General features: G+C 41.0%; 1 protein-coding gene across 1 annotated transcript in view; it reads right to left on the reverse strand.

Moving 5' to 3' along the window:
- RP1 (RP1 axonemal microtubule associated) overlaps positions 1-25,032 on the reverse strand; it is a 406,368-nt gene that overhangs the window by 178,313 nt on the left and 203,023 nt on the right. Inside the window, exons 30-34 of the mRNA XM_075828106.1 lie at positions 19,195-19,364; positions 14,587-14,806; positions 9,705-9,859; positions 8,023-8,236; positions 6,428-6,609 (exon numbers count right to left, since the gene is read on the reverse strand). Of these exons, the coding sequence (XP_075684221.1) occupies positions 6,428-6,609; positions 8,023-8,236; positions 9,705-9,859; positions 14,587-14,806; positions 19,195-19,364 (941 nt within the window). The remainder of the gene's footprint in view (positions 1-6,427; positions 6,610-8,022; positions 8,237-9,704; positions 9,860-14,586; positions 14,807-19,194; positions 19,365-25,032) is intronic.

Consider the following 25,032-nt stretch of genomic DNA (forward strand, 5'->3'; position numbering starts at 1 on the left):
GGGAGTTTACGGCCCGAAAAACGGACGAAAATAGGCCGTGTGAACATGCCCTAAGTCTGCCCACTCCACCTAAGTCCGACATCTTGGTACACACAATCCAGTCAGCACATTTACCTCACCTGCTGCTGGATCTGTTCCAATAGATCCTGTATTAGGCCCTGTTCACACTGAGTTTTTTTGCTGGCAGAAACTTCTGCATCAAGATTCTGGCTTGAATTTGGAGGCAGATTTTGACCTGCCTGCACGCCGTTTGCCACGTTTTTTCCCACGGCCATTGAGGGAAAAAGAAGCGACATGCCCTATCTTCGGGCGTTTACTCCTCTGACCTCCCTCTGACCTCCCTCTGACATCTATGGGAGGCAGCGTTTTTGCCCGTTGCGCTCAATGCCCGCGGGCGAAAATCGTGGCAAACGGCGTGGAGGCAGATCAAAATCTGGCTGAAAATTCAAGCGAAATTTTGAGGCAGAATTTTCTGCCTGCAAATAACTGTGTGAACAGGGCCTTACAGTGAAGCAAACGCCAAACACTACTCCAAACAATGGTAAAACGTTTCTTTTTTTTTACATAATTTACTATAAATGTATGTAAAGCCCCATACACACTAACGTGCTTTTGTGGGCGCAATTCCCCCGAAAATCCACGAGAGAATTGCGGCCCCATTCACTACCTTCTATAGATACTGCCACAGCCCCCCTGTAGGTAATGCCACACAGCCCCCTGTAGGTAATGCCACACAGCCGCCCTGTAGGTAATACCACACAGCCCCCCTGTACGTAATGCCACACAGCCCCCTGTAGGTAATGCCACACAGCCCCGCTGTAGGTAATGCCACACAGCCCCCCTGTAGGTAATGCCACACAGCCCCCCTGTAGGTAATGCCACACAGCCCCCCTGTAGGTAATGCCACACAGCCCCCCTGTAGGCAATGCCACACATCCCCCTTGTAGGCAGTGCCACACAGCCCCCTGTAAGTAATGCCACACAGCACCCTGTAAGTAATGCCACACAGCCCCCTGTAAGTAATGCCACATAGCCCCCCCTGTAGGTAATGCCACATAGGCCCCCCTGTAGGTAATGCCACATAACCCCCCCTGTAGGTAATGCCACATAGCCCCCCCTGTAGGTAATGCCACATAGCCCCCCCCTGTAGGTAATGCCACATAGCCCCCCCCCCTGTAGGTAATGCCACATAGCCCCCCCTGTAGGTAATGCCACATAGCCCCCCCCTGTAGGTAATGCCACATAGCCCCCCCTGTAGGTAATGCCACATAGCCCCCCCTGTAGGTAATGCCACATAGCCCCCCTGTAGGCAATGCCACCCTCCGTACTTTCCTGTAGGGGACGGCTCTGGAGAAATCCCTCACTTCACTGTCCATATATGAACAGTGAAGTGAGGTACTTCTCCTGGAACGGAATCCCCGGCCACATCGGCGGGGATTCCGCTTCAGAAGTCCCTGACGTCACTGTCCATATATGGACACAGTGAAGTCTGTGACTTCTCCTGGAGCGGAATCCCCAATCCCGGGTTTGGGGATTCCGCTCCTACAGTGAGCAAATAAACACCCTCCTCCTCCTCCTCACATGCGCTTCGGACTGTGAGGAGGAGAAGGAGAGAGCGAGCTACGACAGACATGGCCGTCACAGTGCACACCGACACCACATATTAAGACTTGCGCATGCGCAATGAAACACTGCTGCTGAAGACGCAGCCATATCATTTAACAGAGCATGCGTGGTAGTGTCAACCACGCATGCTCTAAGCAGTTGGGGAAAACACGTGGTACAGTTACGTCATTTATGACGTAACCGTACACTGTGAAAACCGGAAACCGCAAACCGGAAGTTAGGCGCAAATGGACGAGTATGCACAGGAAGTGCAAATTTTACATGGACAAGCGGTCAAGTGACGGAAGAGGGGATACGACGATACAGCCAGCTAATCAAACGTAAGTACATTACAAAGTTAAATGTTTTTTATTGTTTAGTTTAATTAAAAGTAATTTTTTACTTCCGGAAAACCCCTTTAAATCTACTTTTACCTTATGAGAAGGTAAATATATACAGTAAAAACAAAATCCAAAAAACCATGGAGGAATCTCAGTTTTTTCCAATTCACCCATTATATGGTACTTTACATGGTGCCAATAAAAACTATAACTCCTCCCGCAAAAAAATAATCCTTTACACACCACTCCATTGACGTAAAAATAAAAAAGTTCTAAAGCTCCTGACCACTTCAGTGTCTCAAAGTATTCTGCTTTCCTTCTTCTATATGGCTCATTCTCCTTTTACAGCTAAATTAAAACCGTGGCAGATCTGTGGCCGCCTAAACAGAAATCTGCAAATATATACGGTACAGCGTCTTCGGAGTGGGGGGGGGGGGCAGACATGAAAAAGTGCCCGGGGCCTATGGTACCCTTAATCCGCCCCTGACACTGCCTGTAACGTCCGTGGTCGCTGACCACGAACTCCTTCCATCCAGTCGACGCCCTTCTCTCCAGAGATGTTTGCACATACGGCCATCCTGTTCCGCAGTGACCACCAGGGTGTGCTCGCGAGCTCAGTCCAGACTCAAGAAGCCAGAGTGCACGCATGTGGGAGATTGTGCTGATTCTTCCCTGAGCACCCTGGGCTATAAGAAGGTCTCAGCCTCGTCCTCCTACGCCTAAGCGTTGTTGTCGTATCCTAAGTTTGTCTTGCAAATGGCCCTAGTGTTTCCTGCTCCCAGTGTTCCCTGTTCCTGTATCCTGTAACCTGTATCCTGATCTAGTGCCATGTTGAGCTGTTGCCATGCTGTGCTGTATACCACGCCTGTCCTGCTGCTCCATGCCTGACGTCTACCTGCTGCCTAGTCCCAGCCAAGCCTGCCTTGCTACTGTCCGAGCTGCCACAGGTACCCTATATGAACTATAGACTCTGACCTGCACCCTGTTGGCCAGCTGCCATACTGCCAAGGCGGTATGGCCCTGTCTGTCCACGAACCCTATGTGACACTGTTTCTACCGGCTTGCCTTTTTCCCATTGTGCATCCTGGTGCCATCTCTTCCCCAGGTAAGCGATCCACACGCAACTGGCCGTCGACTTCATGTAAAAGTAAATGTGATTTATCAGACTAGGCCATCTTTTTCTATCAATGCATCAATGATCCCTGGGTGCCCATGACCCTGTCGCCAGTTTATCGATTGGGAATACACCGCAAGACCTGTTGTTTTGGAGATTCTCTGACCCAGTCATCTATCCATCATAATTTTGCCCCTTTTAAAGTCACTCAGATGCTTACATTTGCCCATTTTTCCTGCTTCTAACAAATCAACTTTGAGAACTAACTGTTCACTTGCTGTCTGACATATCCCCGGCGCCATTGTAACAAGATAATAAATGTTATTCACTTTACCTGTCAGTAGTTTTACTTTTATGGCTAAACAATGTAAATATATAACACATAAAGTACGTGTCTAATCTTTGCACTGTTACCGGTTTAGAAAAAAAAGATAGATGATACAAGTAGGAAAGCACATATGAAATTTTGGGTAAAGGCAATAAACCAACAATTTACAGTGATCTTAAAAAAAGGCTTTAAAATAGACATTTAGAGGTGTACAAATTAGACACAAAAGAATACAGAAAATGAGCTGAAATAAGTTATGTTCCCTACATTACAGTGAAAGTGGACTCAATAAAGACTTAATCGAGCTTTTAAACCAGACTAATGTTCATTCATGGAAAACAATACACAAGTTATATATTGCAAGTTGAATATTTATCGTTTTATAGCTCTGGTCTGACAAATTGTATAATGTGCTTATTAAACTATTAAACAATGCCTTTGAGCTTACTTCTGATAATAAAAAAAAAAGTTAACGAAAAAGTGCTGTCTACTTGTCCTATAAGGTCATTCTAAACTGATAGAGGGGAGGGGGGATCCTTTGCTGAGGACCCCCACTGCCCAACATCTAATGTAAGCTTTTAAACCTTTCAGGATGGAGTCATTTTTTGCTTTTTCATTTTTGTTTTTTCAGTCCCTGCCTTCCAAGAGCTCTAAGTTTTTTATTTTTCCATCAATAGGGCTGTGAGGGCTTATTTTTTGCGGGAGAAGTTGTACTTTCTATTGGCACCATTTGAAGAACCATATAATGTACTGGGAAACTGCAAAAAAATATTTGCAGACTGAAATTCGAAAAAACACTGAAATTCCTCCTTTGTTTTTTGGGTTTCGTTTTTACGGCTTTCCACCGTGTGGTAAAAACGACAACTTAACTTTATTCTGCGGCTCAATAAGATTATGGCGATACCAAATTTATATTTGTTTGATGTTTTACTACTTTTACAAGGAAGAAACTAATTGTTAAAAATAAAATTAGTGTTTTGTTGCCACATTCTGAGAGAAATAACTTTTATATTTTTCCGTCGATTGAGCGGTATGAGGGCTTATTGTTTGCGGGGCAAGCTGTATTTTCTATTGGTACAATTTTCGGCAACATACAACTTTTTGATCACTTTATTTTTAATTTTTTGTGGGATATGAGATGACCAAAAAGCAGCAATTGTGGCGTTTTAATATTACATTTTTTATGTCGTTCACTGTGCGAGTTAAATAATGGTATATTGTAATAGTTCAGACTTATACTGACACGGTAATACCAATTTTGGTTATTTTTTTTATTTTTTACCTAAAAATTGCAAAAGGTTTTTCTTACTTCTTTTTTTTTTTTTTTTACACTACTAAAAACTAGATTTAACTTATTTTTACATTTTCTATTAGTCCCCCTAGGGGACTTGTACCAGCGATTGTTAGATTGCTGGTACAATACACCTCAATACTAATGTATTGCTGTATATTGTCATTTTTACAGGCTCCTGTTAAGCCCTGCCAGAGGCAGGGCTTAACAGGAGATGCAGAAAGGCTGACCTCGGGCCTTTATTAGGCCCCTGGGCTGCCATGACAACCATCGGCACCCCTCGATTGTATCACTGGTGAGCCGATAAGCTGTCGGAGGAGGGTGCCACCCTTTTTCTAATGTCTTAGATGCTGCAATCATGATTGATTGCAGCATCTGAGGGGTTAAACGGCCAGGAACAGCTGTTCCTGCCCGTTAGTCCTGGGTGTTAGCTGTAATATACAACTGACACCCGCTGTGTACGGTACGGGCTCAAAGGGTGAGCCCGCTCCAAACATCACCCACCACAACACGACGTAAAATTATGTCTAGTTGCGGGTAGGGGTTAAAGAGGCTCTGTCACCACATTATAAGTGGCTTATATTGTACATGATGTGATCGGTGCTGTAATGTAGATTACAGCAGTGTTTTTTATTTAGAAAAACTATCATTTTTTACTTCTGTAGCGTCTCTGTGATATTTACAGCAAGGCAAGCGTAATGTCGTTTGAAACGACCGGTTACATCATAATCTCGCGAGATTACGCTTGCCTTGCTGTAAATATCACACAGACGCTACAGAAGGTCTCAGGATTCTGAATAGACATCACGTCCTGGCTGGAGGTAATGTATATTCACTGTCAGGACACTTGAGTAACGTTATAGTGTGTTTATGTGGCTGCACATAGCAATATAGCTATATCACTATGTGCTGTGTAAATGAATGGAGAGAAGTGTATGACGCTTATTGGTCACTGATTGGTCAGCGTCATACACTCCTCTGTACAACGCCCACTTGGCCAAAAAGTAAAACACGCCCAGTCGTTCATTGAAAAATCATTAGCATAAAGCTAATATAGGTCATAACTCAGTCAAAAATGATCGTTTTTCTAAATAAAAAACACTGCTGTAATCTACATTACAGCACCGATCATATCATGTACAAGATAGGGAACTTATAATGTGGTGACAGAGCCTCTTTAAGGGCTGCAGGCCTCACTAGAAATCATTGAAATCCCATGGGCACGCTACAAGGCCTCTTCTTTCTCTAAAATATGTTTTTAAAGTGCAGGCTTCTCCTGGACAGTGCAGGTTCCCACCTTGTCCTCACATGATTAGCTGGTCTCAGGAGGCACCAGAAACTGAGATGAGGTTGCCCAAACCAGGCAACCCCTTTTATTACTTGGCAGATATTAAAAGGGCAAAAGAGAGCATTCTACTGATGTGTCAGATACATGTGAGAAGACCACAATGGTGACATCTGTAATCTCAGATCACAAACGGTTTCTAGAATTAACTACACCTCTTTTGTACTGCTTAGAGATTTTGGTTAATAAAAATCTGACTCAACATTTTACTCAATTCTGAGTCCTTGAAGTGTGAATTATAACTATAATGCATCTAGGATATTCAAAGTAACTATTGGCTGCTTCAGGCTACACTATATTTTCATGTTAGTCGCATACACAAAGTTTAAGAAATGTAATACAGCAAAAGTCTATTTTATATTGTGACGTAACAGAGTGTAAATTGCTTGTAAAGCATAAATACCTTGACCTGCAATGTGTTCCCACTAATTGGTACGTCCACGTGTACTTTACCCCCGTTACCATAAAATGAAAGAGAAAAACTGTTCAGATTCTCCGCACTCTCAAATCTAGAGCCAGTAATATCAATTATCCATAAGCCGCCGAGCTCAGCTATAGGTATGGGGCTTGTTGATAATCTCTTGCCTTAAATATGAGAAAACAGAAAAATACAAGAAAGAGAACAGAAAATGAGTAAAAAAAACATGGAATATTTATTTGACATATTACAGGTTAAGACATCTTGCACTAATAGAAACCATGGCAACAGTTCTTGAAAACTGTCCTAGACAAATCAATTCTTTTTAGTTTTGCTTTGTGAGATATACAGTTGAAACTTTGTATATCAAAAAGGAATATTTTTGCTTTTATGCCATATTGTTCACATAAAGTAGTGCAGTAGTAGCAAATGGGGTACAACGCTTTGTATTCTGCAGGAAAACACATTTACATTGCAGCTGTTTTTAGGGGTTCCATGTTCAGCCTTATTCTGGATGACCTGCACCCTAAGTTCAGGTAAATTGGAAAATATCTTTAATGCGTAGCTCCACCATGGAGAATACTTTAGTCCAGGAGATAGAGCATTGATTTAACATACATTTTCTAATGCACCATAAACAGCCCCAGCGTCATCACCATGAACAGCCCCCTGTATTCTGCTAACAGTCATGATGAGCGATGACGCACCATTGCCTTGCTCTACTACCGGATATCCCCATTAATAAAAGTAGCAACTCCAATATTATAAGTATATTGTGGAAATGATCTACTTGTGTTACAAAAATTCTTTCCCAGATGTATCAAAAGTATAATACAGACAAATTCACATAAATTTGTCTGAGCAGATCAGCAAAAGAATCCAGTTGTTGGTTAACCTATTTATTTGAAGGATATTTGAAGGATAATAAGACAAGTAAACAAAAAAACTTTTTGACAGCGGCCAGAGGACTATTAGAAAACGAGTAGACTAGTAGAAATTGTGGCGGCTGTATTTATCAGGCAAAAGAGTTGGATCGGTTTGTTGGTTTTTAATAAATGGTGCTCAAATGTCATAAAATTAAAATGCCATGTATGCGATATTAATCCGTTTTCCTCCTTTTCTTGGTTAAGAACAAGCTCATGTAAACAATGCAAGATGCAGTAAATCTCATCTATTCCTTGTCATAGACTAAGGGCCCTTTTACACCGGCAAATTATCGGGCAAACGAACGTTCACAAAACACTTGTTCCTGATAATTGCTCTGTGTAAATAGGGCAACGCTCAGCCGATGAATGAGCAAACGCTCGTTCAACGGCTGATTATATAGTTTACGCAGCCTAAAATATTATCAATGTCGGCAGCACATCTCTGTGTGAACAGGCCGATGTGCTGCTGACATAATAGACATGTATGAGCACAAAGTATCTTAGTAACTAGCACTCACCCCCATACATAGCTTCTTGTGAAAGGGGCAAATGAGCGCCGGTCAACGAGCTGTCTCGTTGATCGTTTCTCGTTTACATGGCCCTCGTCGGGCCGTAAAAGTGGACCCTTAGTAACTATGCAGATAAAATCTTTACCTGTTGTGTACAATTTGCAGACTGTCTGACATAATCCCAGGTGATTATCCAACCAGTTCCAAAATGGAAAGACCCATTCAGTAAGAGAGTCTTGAGATTCTTTAACTGTGACCATCTTCAGATACATTCCTGCTCCATACCCTTCTCGGTCATGTCCAAGCACAACTTTTCTCAGCTGCCCGAGAGACACAGCTTCCAGTACAAAACTGTCAACCTGGGAGGTAAAGAAATCAAACTTTCCCTTACAACCATACAAATATAGCACGTCACTATGTCAATTCACTTCACAGAAAATTAGGCAGTTCTGATGAACTTTTAGATGTACACAAATTACGTTTTTTCTTTTGAGAGTTATGAATACTAAAAAAACAATGGGCAGAAAACAGTCATCCACAAGATCTGCTGTTCCCAACAAGGAGGCGACAAGATGAAACTCCCATTACCAAAGAGCCAGTGTCATAATCTTAAATCAGTGCCAGGGAGAGGTGGAGTTTGGCACAGGGAGAGCTATTTCATAGCTAAAGATGGGTACACCCTGGCATTTGTGGTGGGTACAGCACTGATTTGTGCTGTTAGTGTTTCACTGTGATACCTACACTTGCAGCACATTGCACAGGTAAAGCATATGCTTTTACACACACACATTTATATATATATGGGCTGAAATACTGCAAATCCATGACTTCTGCTAATAAGCTGTTTACTCTGTCTTAAAATGCCAGACTTGGGAAAATGTCTACTCTGCAAGTGGATATTTGCAAGTAAGATCAATTACACACGCCAGCTTTCAAGGGAGGATGAGGGCTACCTCTTTTTATTATTGGACAGTCTACAATTTTTGACATAATTGTGCCCCTCCATTCGCCCCTCACATTGTTCCCTTTAGGCTACATTATGGCGAACGTAGTAGCCGACCTCAGACGTAAATAACGGACGTTTTTCACGTCCGAGGTGCACCCGTGCAGGACGCGTTATCACGCATCCCCCACAGACCAGAGTCTATGGAGGGATGCGTGAAGCACAAAAAAATAGGACGTCCTATTTATTCACGGACACTTTACACGCTCCTTTAAAACAATGGTTGTGTGAGCGGCCCCATTGAAATACATGAGTCCGTGTGAGGGCCGTTGTTTTAACGCCCGTCACACGGACTACATATACGCTCGTCTGAATGAGCCCTTACTAGGCGAGGGCTTGCAAGAGGAAGAGCAACTCAATGCCATACCTTAAAGAGAACTCTGCATAAAAAGGGACATGTTAAAAGTTTGCATCCGTAGAGGCCCAGGAGCTAGAGCCCCGACCAATCTCTATTACAAGCAGGGCCCCAGCAATTTTCTTTTGAGGATTCACTTAATTCTATGAGATAATGTTGCCAGCCTCGCCTTAAATTGGAATTGGACTGAATGGGATGTAATGAGCATGGGCATTACAGTCTGAACTAGGTCTAAGGTATGGCTGTCAACACTAGCCCCATGATCCGGAGAGCTTTGAGCTAAAAACTGAACACTGATTTTCAAGAGATTGATTTGGGTTTCAACAGACCGACCGATCTCTATGACATGTCTGAGATGTATCACAATTGTATGTTATTACTACCTAATTAATATAATAATAAAGTCACTCAGTACTTTGTTCTATATGTACAAGCAAAACAATCATTGAATAATAAAACCTTGGTTTACCTTGTTTCGTGTAAATTTGTCTCCGGGGATGGATGATTTGTGCAATTCTCTTGCACCTGAGTCTCCTCTCTCTCCATAGAGAGTTATATATACATTAGCCAATGTCTCTGCTCCCCAATGATCACCAGTGTACACCGACACTATATACTGGTTAACTGAAAGGGGATTAAAAGTATACAACATATGTTATTCAAGGACTAAATCAATTCCTATTATTTCTATCTATCTATCTATCTATCTATCTATCTATCTATCTATCTATCTATCTATCTATCTATCTATCTATCTATCTATCTATCTATCTATCTATCTATCTATCTCAAATCTATCTATCTCATATCTATCTATCTATCTATCTATCTATCTATCTATCTATCTATCTATCTATCTATCTATCTATCTATCTATCTATCTATCTATCTATCTATCTATCTATCTATCTATCTATCTATCTATCTATCTATCTATCTCATATCTATCTATCTCATATCTATCTATCTCATATCTATCTATCTATCTATCTATCTATCTATCTAGTAAAACAAATATATCCAGCAGCACCAATTTTTTTATGGAATTTTTTTAGCATTGTATCCTTTTACGGATATCATATTATGAAATTATATAAAATATTATACTATTACATATATTCTGCCATGTTATCTCTAGAGGGTGTAAAAAATATACAGACTTTGATCAATTTTGGTATTGAGAGGTTTTGGACGTGTATGAGGTATACGATATTCACTTTGAAGTTCAAAAAAACATATATAGGGGTTAGGGGGAACATTATGACATTGAGGCATATGACATGTCTTCATTGTCTATGTTCCTCCACTATTGGGGTGGAGATGGGCATTTATAAAATGGCCATTGACCAACCTATATACTCCAATGTTCATTAAAGTATTTTAAATTCTGAATGTGAATGGGGTTATACCACCGCGTTCTTACCTCCCCACTATCTTTATTTTGGATATCTTACTTAGATATCCGTTGAGATATATACGCACTCTCTACAGATATAGTCTTAATCTAGATTGGGAGCGATATTGTTCCTATTTGGGTATGTTCTGGCATTTCATACATACCTTTTTTGATATATTCCCTATTACGAGATATTTTTTCCCTATTTAAAAATGGCTGCGTCGCGTCTGCGCTCTTCTGCGCATGCGCGATTCACATACCGGATATCCGTAGTAACTAGTACATTGCAAAATTCCTACGCATGCGCAATAGCGCTTTCTTACATATCGCCATGGCGGCGCCGTGATGCTATATCCCAAGAGGTGATTTCCTGTTTTAATTTGTTTTTAATACACACACATGATACGCACATGTGCGGACACTATCTTTAATTGGATACTTTAACTGTATTATGGGTTTTGGACATATATACCGTTGATTATTCATCTTATCTTTACACTAAATGTTAGATATTATTGTGTTATTTTCCACTATATATTTATTACTCTATTTATATTATGCTGATATATATTTTTTTTCTGATTACTATTGATTCACTGATTTAATTGTCACTATGTTATATACTTGGAATGTATCACATGTTATTTGCTTGAGAAAGGCTCTAGAGGATAGAGCTGAAACGTTGCACGCACAGGGGGCAATAAATACACCCTTTATCATATTTTCTACGGAGTGCTGCCTCTTTTTTGGATATTATCTATCTATCTATCTATCTATCTATCTATCTATCTATCTATCTATCTATCTCATATCTATCTATCTATCTATCTATCTATCTATCTATCTATCTATCTATCTATCTATCTATCTATCTATCTATCTATCTCTCTCATATCTATCTATCTATCTATCTATCTATCTATCTATCTATCTATCTATCTATCTATCTATCTATCTATCTATCTATCTATCTATCTATCTATCTATCTATCTATCTATCTATCTATCTCTCTCATATCTATCTATCTCATATCTATCTATCTATCTATCTATCTATCTATCTATCTATCTATCTATCTATCTATCTATCTATCTATCTATCTATCTATCTATCTATCTATCTATCTATCTCTCTCATATCTATCTATCTATCTATCTATCTATCTATCTATCTATCTATCTATCTATCTATCTATCTATCTATCTATCTATCTATCTATCTATCTATCTATCTATCTATCTATCTATCTATCTATCTCATATCTATCTATCTATCTCATATCTATCTATCTATCTATCTATCTATCTATCTATCTATCTATCTATCTATCTATCTATCTATCTATCTATCTATCTATCTATCTATCTATCTATCTATCTATCTATCTATCTCATATCTATCTATCTATCTATCTATCTATCTCATATCTATCTATCTATCTATCTATCTATCTATCTATCTATCTATCTATCTATCTATCTATCTATCTATCTATCTATCTATCTATCTATTTATCTATCTATCTATCTATCTATCTATCTCTCTCTCTCTCTCTCTCTCTGTCTGTCTGTCTGTCTGTCTGTCTGTATCGATATCTCTGTCTAGCTAGTATGAAGTATTTTACTATATTTTTGTATATTCTAGAATTTGACTGCTATTAAAATGTATGTGTTAGGGCAAAGCCACACGTGGCGGAATTGCTCTTGAATTCCGCTGCGGACACTCCGCAGCGTTAATCCGCAGCGGAGCCGTTTCTCCATTGCCTTCCACTTCTATTTAGTAGGGTTCGTTTAGACGATGCGGAAAATTCCGCTGCGGAGCATAGGCTGCGGTGCGGAATTTGGTGTCCGCAGCATGCAATGGCTGTTGCGGAGTTGTGGCGGACTGGTTGCGGACTCATGGCGGAATTTCTCCATTGACTTCAATGGAGATTCTAAATTCCGCAATGAAGTCCGCAGCTGTCATGCACGTTACGTGTGCTGCGGATGCGTCTTGCTTTTTTGACATGACATTTCTACATTCTGGCTGGACCTATGTATTTCTAGGTCTACAGCCAGACTGAGGAAGTCAATGGGGCTCCCGTAATTACGGGAGCGTTGCTAGGCGACGTCAGTAAATAGTCACTGTCCAGGGTGCTGAAAGAGTTAAGCGATCGGCAGTAACTGTTTCTGCACCCTGGACAGTGACTACCGATCCCAATATACAGCAACCTGTAAAAAAAATAGAAGTTCATACTTACCGAGAACTCCCTGCTTCTGTCTCCAGTCCGGCTTCCCAGGATGACGTTTCAGTCTAAGTGACGGCTGCAGCCAATCACAGGCTGCAGTGGTCACATGGACTGCCGCGTCATCCAGGGAGGTCGGGCTGGATGCCGAAAGAGGGACGCGTCACCAAGACAACGGCCGGTAAGTATGAAATTCTTTTACTTTCACTAGGGAAAGTGCTGTCCCTTCTCTCTATCCTGCACTGATAGAGAGAAGGGAAGCACTTTTACCGCAGTCCGCAGCAGCTAGTCCGCATCAATTTACTGCACATTTTGGGCAGATCCGCCGCAGAATCTGCAACGCAGATTCTGTGCGGCATTGATGCGGACAGTTGCGGAGGAAATCCGCCACGTGTGGGCATGCCCTTAAGGTTGGTCACGGCTGTTGAAAACTGTTTACACAAAGCAGTTATCATTCAGATACAAACCATTACCATGTAAAAGAGCAAAATAGTCAACTATCATGTCACTTATTAAGCGTAAACTGAAGTCTTTCTGACCATTTAGGTGAATTTTCTTTTACTAATCTACGGTAACTAAAATAATTGTTTATGACTAATCTGTCCCAGTAATTGAAAATTTCCGCAGACTATTATTTGCATACATTGGTGATGTCCTGTGCAGGGTATTATAACTGTTGATCATGGTATCTCTTGCTATGATCAGAACAGTTTTAATGGGAAGCTTGTTTACATCATAGGGACATCTGAACACGTATACGATTTAATGAACACCTTTTTGTTAGGGAAAAAATATCAAAGGGGTGTAAGATCCGGATTTTTATTTGAGATTCCCTGCTGTGGTTGTTTCATATTCAGAGACGAATAGCTAAAGTAAGATTCATGGTAGCATAGAATAAGATAATTTAGAACTAAAACAATATTATTTCCAATCAATGTTCTCAATTTATAATATATTTATAAAAGTATTAGCACTATTTGTTCACCACCATCATTGCAATATCAATTTTAGCCTTTTCAATGTTAAAGCACATCTATTGCCAGACAGAATTCTTTATTTTAAAGTGAATGTCCAACCTTGAACGCTATTTTGCTTTTTTTTTAAATTTAGATAGATTCCAAATTGTATGCTGATTCATTTTTTTAATATATCTTTATAGCAATTGAAGGTTCATGCTTCTGACATGGAGCCCCAAATCCCCTGCATAGGTATAGACTTATGCCAGTTGCACACGACCGATGTGCCACTCGGGCCGTTTTTAACTGCATTCAAGTGGCACCCCATAGTCATCCCAGACCCATTCACTTTAGCGGGTGAATCGGGTCCGTGATTCTCCAATCCGTGGAAAGATAGGACGTGTCCTATCTTTCCGCGGATCACTGATGGGACTCGGCCAGCCCACACTGTTGTGTGCATGAGGCATTAGAAGAGAACATACTGGGCTACCTTCAGCCACCACTAGAGGGAGCATATGAGCTTACTGCATACTGTTTCTGCTTGTATATACAGTGGAACCTCTCAGAAAGACCACCCCTTTAAGAAAACAATTCCTTTTTCTAGACATTTCCTGTGACAGATCTTCAGTTTCACCACATCCTATGTCTACTAGCCAAATTTATATGACCACACCCCTAGAAGTCGTCTAACTGTATGAATATATATTTTTTCAATTTTGACTATTATTCAGGAAATATCCAAATGTTTAATCGTGTGGTCTCACTTATATTTACCAGGTATACTTTCTTGTTGATTACTAAACACCCGAAATTCTTTTATTGCTTCCTCCTCTTCAGCATCCACAAACAGCCAGCAGTTACAGTCAAACTGCACCTTTTGTCTGGTTTCTTGTTCTACCATATGAATGCTTTCCAAATGCCATCCTGGTGCGGTGGGTAAGTGATCACATGCAATGCGGATCTTATATATCTCTCCGACATCTTTTAATGTAACCTGTGTAATTTGCATAAAATTAGTTGAAATTAAGTTAAGGAAATTCAGTTTCAAATTGTGCAGTATCACATATCATACTATACTCGGGAAATTATGTCCATCAAGATCTATCGTCAGTCTAAGAACGCTGCTGCTAATGCTTTATACCCTACCTGGCAAGAATAGTCTTTAGACGAAGGAAGGTGCAGAACACATATATTTAAATTGTTTCTCTTTGGTTTATTGGCTCTTCTTTTAGCACAGGGCTGACTCGAAGTATATGTGGGCCCAGTCGGCTCCCTGTCCCAGTGGGCCACCTTGGATTGACAAGCATAGCGCAGGGTTATCCAGATTGGCACGGGCTTACCCAAGCACAGTGGGCCCTGGCATCTGCCCAGAAGTGCCGTGACATCATCATCCCTGGTCCTGGACATAAACCCATCAGAAAAATGAAAACAAGATTCTCAGTTGTGTCTGTCTAGAGACTATGGCTATCTGCCCAGTTCTCCGTGCTTAACACCACTGAGCTAAACGCAACTGCTTTTCATATGCGCAGTGAATCACATTTGGGAATTTGGCCCAGAATAGTCTGAAGTGAAAAAAGCGGTTTAATGGTTCAATAAAAAATATAATACCTGCAGCTAATTTATGGTTTCTAATCATATAAAACAGGTCCTCTCTGCCAGACGCATTCTAGACTTTATTAGACTATTACCGCTCTTATTACCATAAAATGTAACCAATATAATGGGCTCAGCTTTTTTCCTGTAAGATGCCAAACACACTGAGGAAACATTCAGTTAAATAATCTGTTGTATGGAACATGCCTGTGTCAAGCCAATGGATTAATATAACGTAATTTGAGAACATGCGGAAACGGAATGCAAGCAATATGCAGTAACATACTACAGCAAATCAATGTGTGTACGATCAATATACACCATAATGCTATTAAAAGGCCAGTAACATATTAAGTGAATGTATAGTGCGTTGTACAGGGACTATTGAATGTTCATTTATTTCAGGTCATCAGATTTTTCTTATTGGTGCATTTGCCAGCTCAGATTTTGCTTCTTATTTGCGGCAGGAACATAGATACAGATGGGTAAATATCTAATGTTTAGATATACACAGTATACTGATGTAGCCTAGGGATATATGGGGCTCATCTTGGCAGCAGGAGTGCTGTGGGGATTCTTATCCTGCCGGTGCTCTATTATGGCGGTGATTCTTTGATTCTTGCCATACGGTACTGTACTTAATGTTAGCGTAGGGAATTACTTGAATGAGGTCGCCATGAAGTGGCAAGTTAGGTAATACATTTTGATAAAATTAGTACTTTTTAAAAAAAATATTTGCTTGTTTTTATGTATTTATATGGCACCATAGATATGTATATATTATATGAAGTATATGAAGGCACATATATAAAAATATGAAGGTACACAAAGGAAGACGAATGAGCAAATACGCTACATGGCAAATTTACAGAAGGAGAGCGTTCCCTGCCTATAAGATCTTACAATCTATAAGAAGGGGGTGTTAAAGGGGAATTGTACGTTCTTTCATTGTATTTTGGGCCCTTAGTGGAATTGTCCTAATTTGATGTGATGATTTGTCCAGTGTACCTTTCTGTGTACTATTGTCTGCCGTTATCTGCTTTCTTCCCCCTAGGTGGCGCTCCATGAAAGTTGTCCGTATTTTATGGCATCTGCGTGACGTGTTTGTAATAGTGTGGCGATCCGGTCTATTGTATTTATGTTGCACTGCAACGTTGATGTTGTTTGCAGATACGGCAATGAATGGTTGACTTGTTGGCTTCTAAAACTGTAGACGCCAGAATGCATTGCCCAAACGCCATTTTGAATGCATTTGCCACCCCATATCAAGGTCGTGTAACGCATGATCACATTGCAGTTGGCGCCTCATTCACAAAAGGCAGTTTTCAAATTGATTGTTTTAGCTGCAAAACCACCGGCTGTTAACAATCGATTTAAAAAAAATACAACATGCCGATTTTTAGTAAAATCACATGTAAGTGCAGATTTTAGGCACATCGTGGCCTTGCTGTGGTGAACTCACCCTTAAAATGGTTCCTTATAGAATGGAATCTGTGGGAAAACTACAACTTCCATCAGGGCCTAAAGGTCTGTAGCTGCCATGGTATGCTGGGAGTTATAGTTCCACATGGAGAGGAAAAGTATGACAGGAAATAAAAATAAAAGTCTGAGCCCTGGCCCCCATTGCCCTAGGGTTACAATTGGGCAGGACGTTGTGGGGGAGATAAGTTGGCAGGGGCTCTCTGAGGGGACAAATACAATGTAGCATGGGCGGCTTTGTGAGGGGTGGGTAAAAATGGTGGCAGGAGCTCTGTTGCAGGGCTGGGATAGGGAATATAGTAGGAAATATGTGCTTTGTTTGATGCAGGGGGACAGAAGCAGGTAGGGGCTCTGTGGGGCAGCAGGCAGTCTGAAGGTGCCAGGGTGTGGGGGAGGCAAGGACATGGAAGACAAAAGATGGAAGGAGCTCTGATATGGAAGGAGGGCACAGAAGGTGGAAACGTAGTGTAGGGGCAGGAGACAGGGGGACAGAAGACGACAGGGGCTCTGTGAGGGCAGAAGGAACGAAGGTACCAGGTCTCTCTGAGGGGTCCCTGATAGGGGAAGGTGAGCAGATGCAGGGGCTCGGTGGGGATGGGGGTCCAAAAGCTCTGTGAGCGGGTTGGAAACGTGAAGATGAAAGGTGGCAGGGTCCCTTCAGAGGAGAGGACCACAGAAAGTTGTAGGGGTACTGTGAACGGTATGGAGCAGGGGAGAGAAGGTGGCAAGCGCTCTGTGAAGGGAGGCAGGGACATGGATTGCAAAAGGTAGCAGGAGCTCCGGTAGGGGGAAGGGGACTTAGCAGGTTGTAGGGGTACTTTGGGGGCAGGGGAGATTGAAGGGGTAGGGGGTCTGTTGGGGCAGGGTAAAATGAAAGTAGCAGGGTAGTCATTAAAGAAAGAGGGGCAAAGAAGGTGATAGGCATCATACTGTGGGGGAAAGCAGGTAGGGGCACAGAAGAAGGCATGGGAAGGGGAGAGCATAAGAAAAGAAGAAAGGCAGGCAAAGTCTTACTACTTGAGAATGCTGCAGAGGTTTTGCTCACCGATGGCTTGGCTGGCTCTGCATGCTCTGGGCTGGTGAGGGTATTCGCAGGGCAGGCACTCAGTACTGCTGCTGTTGTGGCCTGCCAGAAAGATCGCTCTATCTCCTCAGAAAGATGCAAATGCACCACTGTGAGGGGAGGAAAAGAGGGGGCAGGAGGAACCAGGAGGAGATGGTTTAAGGCAACAGGTATTGGCAGTGGCAGACGAAAAGCCCCTTTTTATTAGACTTGTGGCTCGGCCACAACTACTAACGCAGTGGCAGGCCGCAGAAAGATGCTGCAAGCTGAGTGGTTGGGGGCATGTGGCGACATTGAGAAAGCGGGCCCCACAAAGGAGGATACTGGCTGGCCTGCTGCTGCCTCTTGATGTCATATCAGTCCAGCCCATGCATCTATATAATAATAAACTGGATAGTTTGATAGATAAACTACCCAGTTTATTTTGTGGATGCATAGGTGGCTGAGATGCGTTGCCTAGCTATATGTTGAGCAGAGAGTGCACTGTGCCATGCTTATGTTGGGGGTAGGGAGCCACCCCTGGCACACAGGCCCACTGAGGAATTCACCGGCTTCATGGTAGGTCAGTCCAAGCCTGCAATAGCCTATCTGTGTCGTGTTTAAACCTGTGCCTCCCACATTGGAAAGATTTTGATGTTATTGTGAGGCCGTGTGCACCATTGGCACTGCTCTGAGAATAAAGTTACATTGTTGAACAAACTCCTGTTACGTACAATCTTTGTCGCGACATTCCTTCAAGGGTTGTATACCAACAGAACAGGGGGATTAGAAAAAAGGTTGAGAGGTAGAACATTGCTACGGATCGTGTACATAATAGAGAGTGGGTTATGGATAGGTTGTATGCTTGTCTGAAGAGGTGTGTTTTTTTATTCTTTTTGAAAGGCTGGAGATTAGTAGTGAGTCTGTATTTGTGGACCATAGGGAAGATGTATCCAAACTAGTGCAAAGGAAAAGTGGAGTAGTTGCCGATGACAACTAATCAGATCTAACTTCTAATTTTTCAGAAGCCTTTGGAAAATGAAAGATGCTACCTGATTGATATGGGCAACTACTCCACTGTTTCCTTTGCACCAGTTTTGATACATTTCCACTTGTGTCTTTTTCTCATAGTACAAAAAGAATCATTAGTTCAAAAGGACATTTGCTCTGAAATCCTTGTTTGGAAGTCACTGTGGTTATCAGCCTTTGCCGAGGGCCCACTATTTAAGTATCATAATCTTATGCTTGTTTGATCTTTATGCACTTACCAAAAACTCATCTTTGGAGCCAGAAGAAAAACACTGTAAATCAGAATTTTGTGGAATAAGAAGAATGTCATTTGTTTTCCCATCTGATCCGTAAATAATGACATTAACTTTCATCTCATTAATCTGTAAGGAATCATGTGCTGTTGTTATATGTATATTCCAAGGTTTTTCTGTAACCAAAAGAATGGTATGTGAACATTTATTATGCAATATAACAACAATGCCAGTAAAGCCACTTTGACTAATGGGCACATTTATTAATAGCGTTCTTGGTCTGACCCTGTTTTGTATTTGATAATGTTGCAAAACCATGTATAAAATTAGTGCATACAATAAAAAAAGGCAGGCATCTAAATGAAGTTAGGCTAGGTTCACGCCATATTTGTGCCATTTATGAGCTATATAAAGAAAAAAAAAAGGGATGCAACTTTATGCCTACTGCCAGGGCCAGCTCCAGGTTTACGTGGGCGGTTGGCGATAGTCACAATGGGCCCCCTTATGCCTCAACGTCTTTCATTCACCCAGTATACTATACACCATTAATGGCACCAGTAAATCCGATACCGGCCATTTTACCCCATAAAGGTCAATAGTGACGTCGGCATATAAGCCGTTGGCGAGAGTAATGGGCACTGCCAATTATTTTCCATGGCAGCCAGAGGCCTAATGAAGGCCCCAGGTCTGCCATATTTGTATTGCTATTACAGTTCCTTACTGTAAAAACTGTGAATCTATGGAATAGTCACCGCAGGAGCTGGCCACAGCAGGAACAGTAGATGGCTTTAAAAAAGGCTTAGATCATTTCCTAGAATGAAATAATATCATCTCCTATGTCAATGTGTAGACATTTTGTTTGAATGTTGATCCAGTCGTATTGCCACTTGAGATCAGAAGGGAATTTTTCCTTTTAGGGAAGAATGGTTAATGCCCTATGGGTAATTTTTATATTTATTTATTATGTATTTTGATATTTTTTTTAAACCTTCCTTTGGATCAATAGGCATAAAACAAAGTTGTATTATTTCTGCCATCTCTTCCCTTTCTCCCGTCCCTTGGTTGAACTTGATGGACATATATTTTTTTTTCAACCGTACTATGTAGCTATGTAACAATGTCAGAGGCAGGACCTAATAGGATGCCTGTTAGATTTTCACTGACAGGCATAATAAACTGCAATACAGAAGTTTTGGAGAGTAATATATCAGCGATCAAGTGATGGTATGTTGGGACTAGCATTGGTCACTTAGTATGACTAATAAGAATGTATGAAAAAAAAGTTACATGAAATGTAAGTAAAACAAAAAACAAAACATAAAAAACTTGCAAAATCATTTATTTTGTAAAAAATATATGAAAAAGTACACATAATTTATATTGCCGCAACCATAATGACATGTCCTCTAAAACAAAATGCATTAGTATCCTGCACAGTGAACACCGTAAAAAAAAAGACCATGTCAGAATTGCTATTTTATGTCCATCCTGCCTCCCAAAAAATATTGAATAAAAAGTGATCAAAAGGTTGTATGTACACCAAAATAAACACTACTGCTCGTCCCCAAAAACAACCCTCACACAGCTTTATTGACAGAAAAGTAAAAAGTTGTGGTGACACAAATACTATTTTTTTTAAGGTGTTTTTATTAAAGTAGTAAAACATGTAATTTATACCGCACAGTGAACGCTGTAAAAATGAATACAAAAAACAATTGAAAGTGAAATTGCTATTTATTTTCTCCCCCCAAACAAATTATAAAAGTTTTTAAATACATTATATATACCCTAAAGTGGTGGCATTAAAAAATTAAACTCTTTTCATAAAATACTAGCCATCATACGGCTACAGTGCTTCTGCGTCCCAGTCCACAAGTCCTGAGTTTGTGACCCAGCAGAGACCAGGAAAGGGAAGAGGCTAAATAAAAGTTAAATATATAGAGGAATCCACCAAGCACAGTTAGGTTACGTAGGACAGTAAATGCAGAGCAGAGAATTGACATATCGTAAGATAGATCATTTGCATCTTTTATTTTTTCTATAGACTGATGTACACTGTCTGCAAGAAAAATTTATACTTTAAAGGCTATGTACACCTTTGAAATCGCTTTTTATTTATACAGTATATATATATATATATATATATATATATATACATATATATATATGTATGTGTACACTACTGTTAAAAAGTTTAGGGTCACTTAGAAATTTCCTTATTTTTGAAAGAAAAGCACAGTTTTTTTCAATGAAGATAACATTAAATTAATCAAAAATACACTCTATACATTGTTAATGTGGAAAATGACTATTCTAGCTGCAAACGTCTGGTTTTTAAAGCAATATCTACATAGGTGTATAGAGGCCCATTTCCAGCAACCATCACTCCAGTGTTCTAATGGTACATTGTGTTTGCTAACTGTGTTAGAAGGCTAATGGATGATTAGAGAACACTTGAAAACCCTTGTGCAATTATGTTAGCACCGCTTTAAACAGTTTTGCTGTTTAGAGGAGCTATAAAACTGACTTTCCTTTGAGCTAGTTGAGAATCTGGAGCATTAGATTTGTGCGTTCGATTAAACTCTCAAAATGGCTAGAAAAAGAGAGCTTTCATGTGAAACTCGACAGTCTATTCTTGTTCTTAGAAATGAAGGCTATTCCATTCGAGAAATTGCCAAGAAACTGAAGATTTCCTACAACGGTGTGTACTACTCCCTTCAGAGGACAGCACAAACAGGCTCTAACCAGAGTAGAAAGATAAATGGGAGGCCCCGCTGCACAACTGAGCAACAAGACAAGTACATTAGAGTCTCTAGTTTGAGAAATAGACGCCTCACAGGTCCTCAACTGGCAGCTTCATTAAATAGTACCCGCAAAACGCCAGTGTCAACGTCTACAGTGAAGAGGCGACTCCGGGATGCTGGCCTTCAGGGCAGAGTGGCAAAGAAAAAGCCATATCTGAGACTGGTTAATAAAAGAAAAAGATTAATATGGGCAAAAGCACACAGACATTGGACAGAGGAAGATTGGAAAAAAGTGTTATGGACAGACGAATCGCAGTTTGAGGTGTTTGGATCACACAGAAGAACATTTGTGAGACGCAGAACAACTGAAAAGATGCTGGAAGAGTGCCTGACGCCAACTGTCAAGCATGGTGGAGGTAATGTGATGGTCTGGGGTTGCTTTGGTGCTGGTAAAGTGGGAGATTTGTACAAGGTAAAAGGGATTTTGAATAAGGGAGGATATCACTCCACTTTGCAACGCCATGCCATACCCTGTGGACAGCGCTTGATTGGAGCCAATTTCATCCTACAACAGGACAATAACCCAAAGCACACCTCCAAATTATGCAAGAACTATTTAGGGAAGAAGCAGGCAGCTGGTATTTTATCTGTAATGGAGTGGCCAGCGCAGTCACCAGATCTCAACCCCATAGAGCTGTTGTGGGAGCAGCTTGACCGTATGGTACGCAAGAAGTGCCCATCAAGCCAATCCAACTTGTGGGAGGGGCTTCTGGAAGCATGGGGTGAAATTTTTCCCGATTACCTCAACAAATTAACAGCTAGAATGCCAAAGGTCTGAAATGCTGTAATTGCTGCAAATGGAGCATTCTTTGACGAAAGCAAAGTTTGAAGGAGAAAATTATTATTTCAAATAAAAATCATTATTTGTAACCTTGTCAATGTCTTGACTATATTTTCTAGTCATTTTGCAACTCATTTGATAAATATATCAAATGACCCCAAACTTTTGAACGGTAGTATATATTATATATATATAATGTCTATCTGTGTCCTTTGTGCAACTTTCTAAATACTTTTTCTATTAAAAATTATATTTAAGGTTTGAGATACAGCTGCTTTGTATACTGTTTACAGAACAGATGTATCTAAAACTGAAACCTGTATCCATCAGGTCAGCGGCACTGACAGCTTCAGTGACAGTGGGTTCAGCGTGTCGCAGGATCGAGCTGTTACTGATTACATCTAAGTTCATAACTTAGATGTGATCGATAACAGGTAGATCCTGTGTGTCAGAGACATGCAGAACCCGCTGTCACTGAACCCGTCAGTGCCGCTGACCTGAGGGATTCAGGTCTCAGCACAAGACACAGCTGCTCTGTATACAGGACACAAAGCAGCTGTATCTCAAAAAGTAAAAATAATTTTTAATAAAAAGTATTTTGAAAGTTGCACCAAACACACAGATAGACATTTTTATTTAAAAAAAATAAAAATAAATAATAAGATTTCAAAGATGTACATAGCCTTTATCCTCTTTTTATGCCTCCTGCTTCCGCCTACTTACCTGTTCCCAGCTTCTTCTGGCTCTCGGACAATGCAGCGCTTCTCCCCAGTCCATGCTGCTTGCGGCCTCCCACGCTGCAGTTCTCCTTTAGTTTATTAAAGGGCCAGCGCCAAGCTACCCAGCTTTCCTAGGTACAAATGGTACCCTCCCCATTCTGGGCCTCAGCAAAAAGGTTTTGTTTGTTTGACGCTAGTGTCCCTGCTGGATTACCTTTTAGGTTACCGTTGCCGCACTTTCATTATGTCTTGTCTGCCGCCTGGCCTGCTCTGACCTTTGCTAGTTTTGACCGTGTACTTACCTACTGTATTTGCTACATAGTCTGTCCACGCCAGTAATTGTCAACAGACAACTTTGGGGGTAGCGACCTGGAGATTCCTAGCAGCCCATTCCACAACTCCATACGGAGGTTAAAGGATGAATACCTGGGGATCCCTCAGACTCTGATGTCTGGTTTATACCCACGCTAAATCTGATGACTACAATGTGGGTCCATACCACTTCTGTTGGCCTCGTGACAATTTGCTCAGGCCATGGACACCACTGCTGTTTTCCTGTCTGAAATTTATGACCTGGTGCACGAACTTTTCAGACAGCGTGTGCGCCAGGATTAATTGGTTCAGTTATTACAAAATGTGTCTTCTCATCTCCAGTTGAACCTTCTGCCTTGCCAGTGAATCAAACGCCACCTCCTCAACCAGCTGCCTGCAGCCCTGGTCTACACCTACCAACTCTCACTATAATTCCCATTCCAAGTCCTGCCAAGGCTTTATAAATCAGTGCACAATTCATTTTGTAGCGATGGCACATCAGTTTGCTTCTGACAGGGCCAACGTGGCCTACATCTTGTTTACTTTTTAAAAAGAACCAGGTCAGGCTTTATCTGCAGATTCCTCCTTAGTCAGATTTCGTTAACGAACCTCTGTTGGACAATATACAATCCAGTTCCATACCCTGGCTACGAAATTACAGTGGAATATTGAGGCCCTGGTGGTTGCTTTTTGGGAAGGCCTGGCAGGCAGCATCAAGGATGAATTAGAAGGTCAGGATTTACAGACTAATCTCGTTAGCTATCTGTATTGACCTCCGGTTTTGTAAAAAGGCAATGTGAAACGGAACGTGTCCGTTGATTACCTCAGCTAGCACCCACTTTTCAGAAACCTGTATTATTCCCTGCTTCTGCTCATTCTGATTTACCTACGCAGGTGGAAAGGCTTAAACTCTCTGTAGAAGAACTAGGGCAAGTAGGAGAAGCAAAAATAGGCCAAGATTATTCCTCTTAAAATTATGACAGTGCTAGTTTTATCTGTCCACCCCTGGAGCGCACATCCCTGTTCAAGCATTTCTAGATTCTGGCTCCGCAGGAAATTTCCTTTGCCAGTCTCTAGTCTCCAGATGTTGGATCCCTGTGCTCAAGTTGGAAAAAACTCTTTCCATTGCCTCCATGATTGGCAAATTATTGCCGGAAACCATCCATCAAGTTATTAAACCCATCTCTATGAAAGTGGAAGCACTCCATTATGAACTAATTTACTTTTT

This window comes from Rhinoderma darwinii, chromosome 5, assembly GCF_050947455.1.
Source record: "Rhinoderma darwinii isolate aRhiDar2 chromosome 5, aRhiDar2.hap1, whole genome shotgun sequence".
Lineage (NCBI taxonomy): Eukaryota > Metazoa > Chordata > Amphibia > Anura > Rhinodermatidae > Rhinoderma > Rhinoderma darwinii.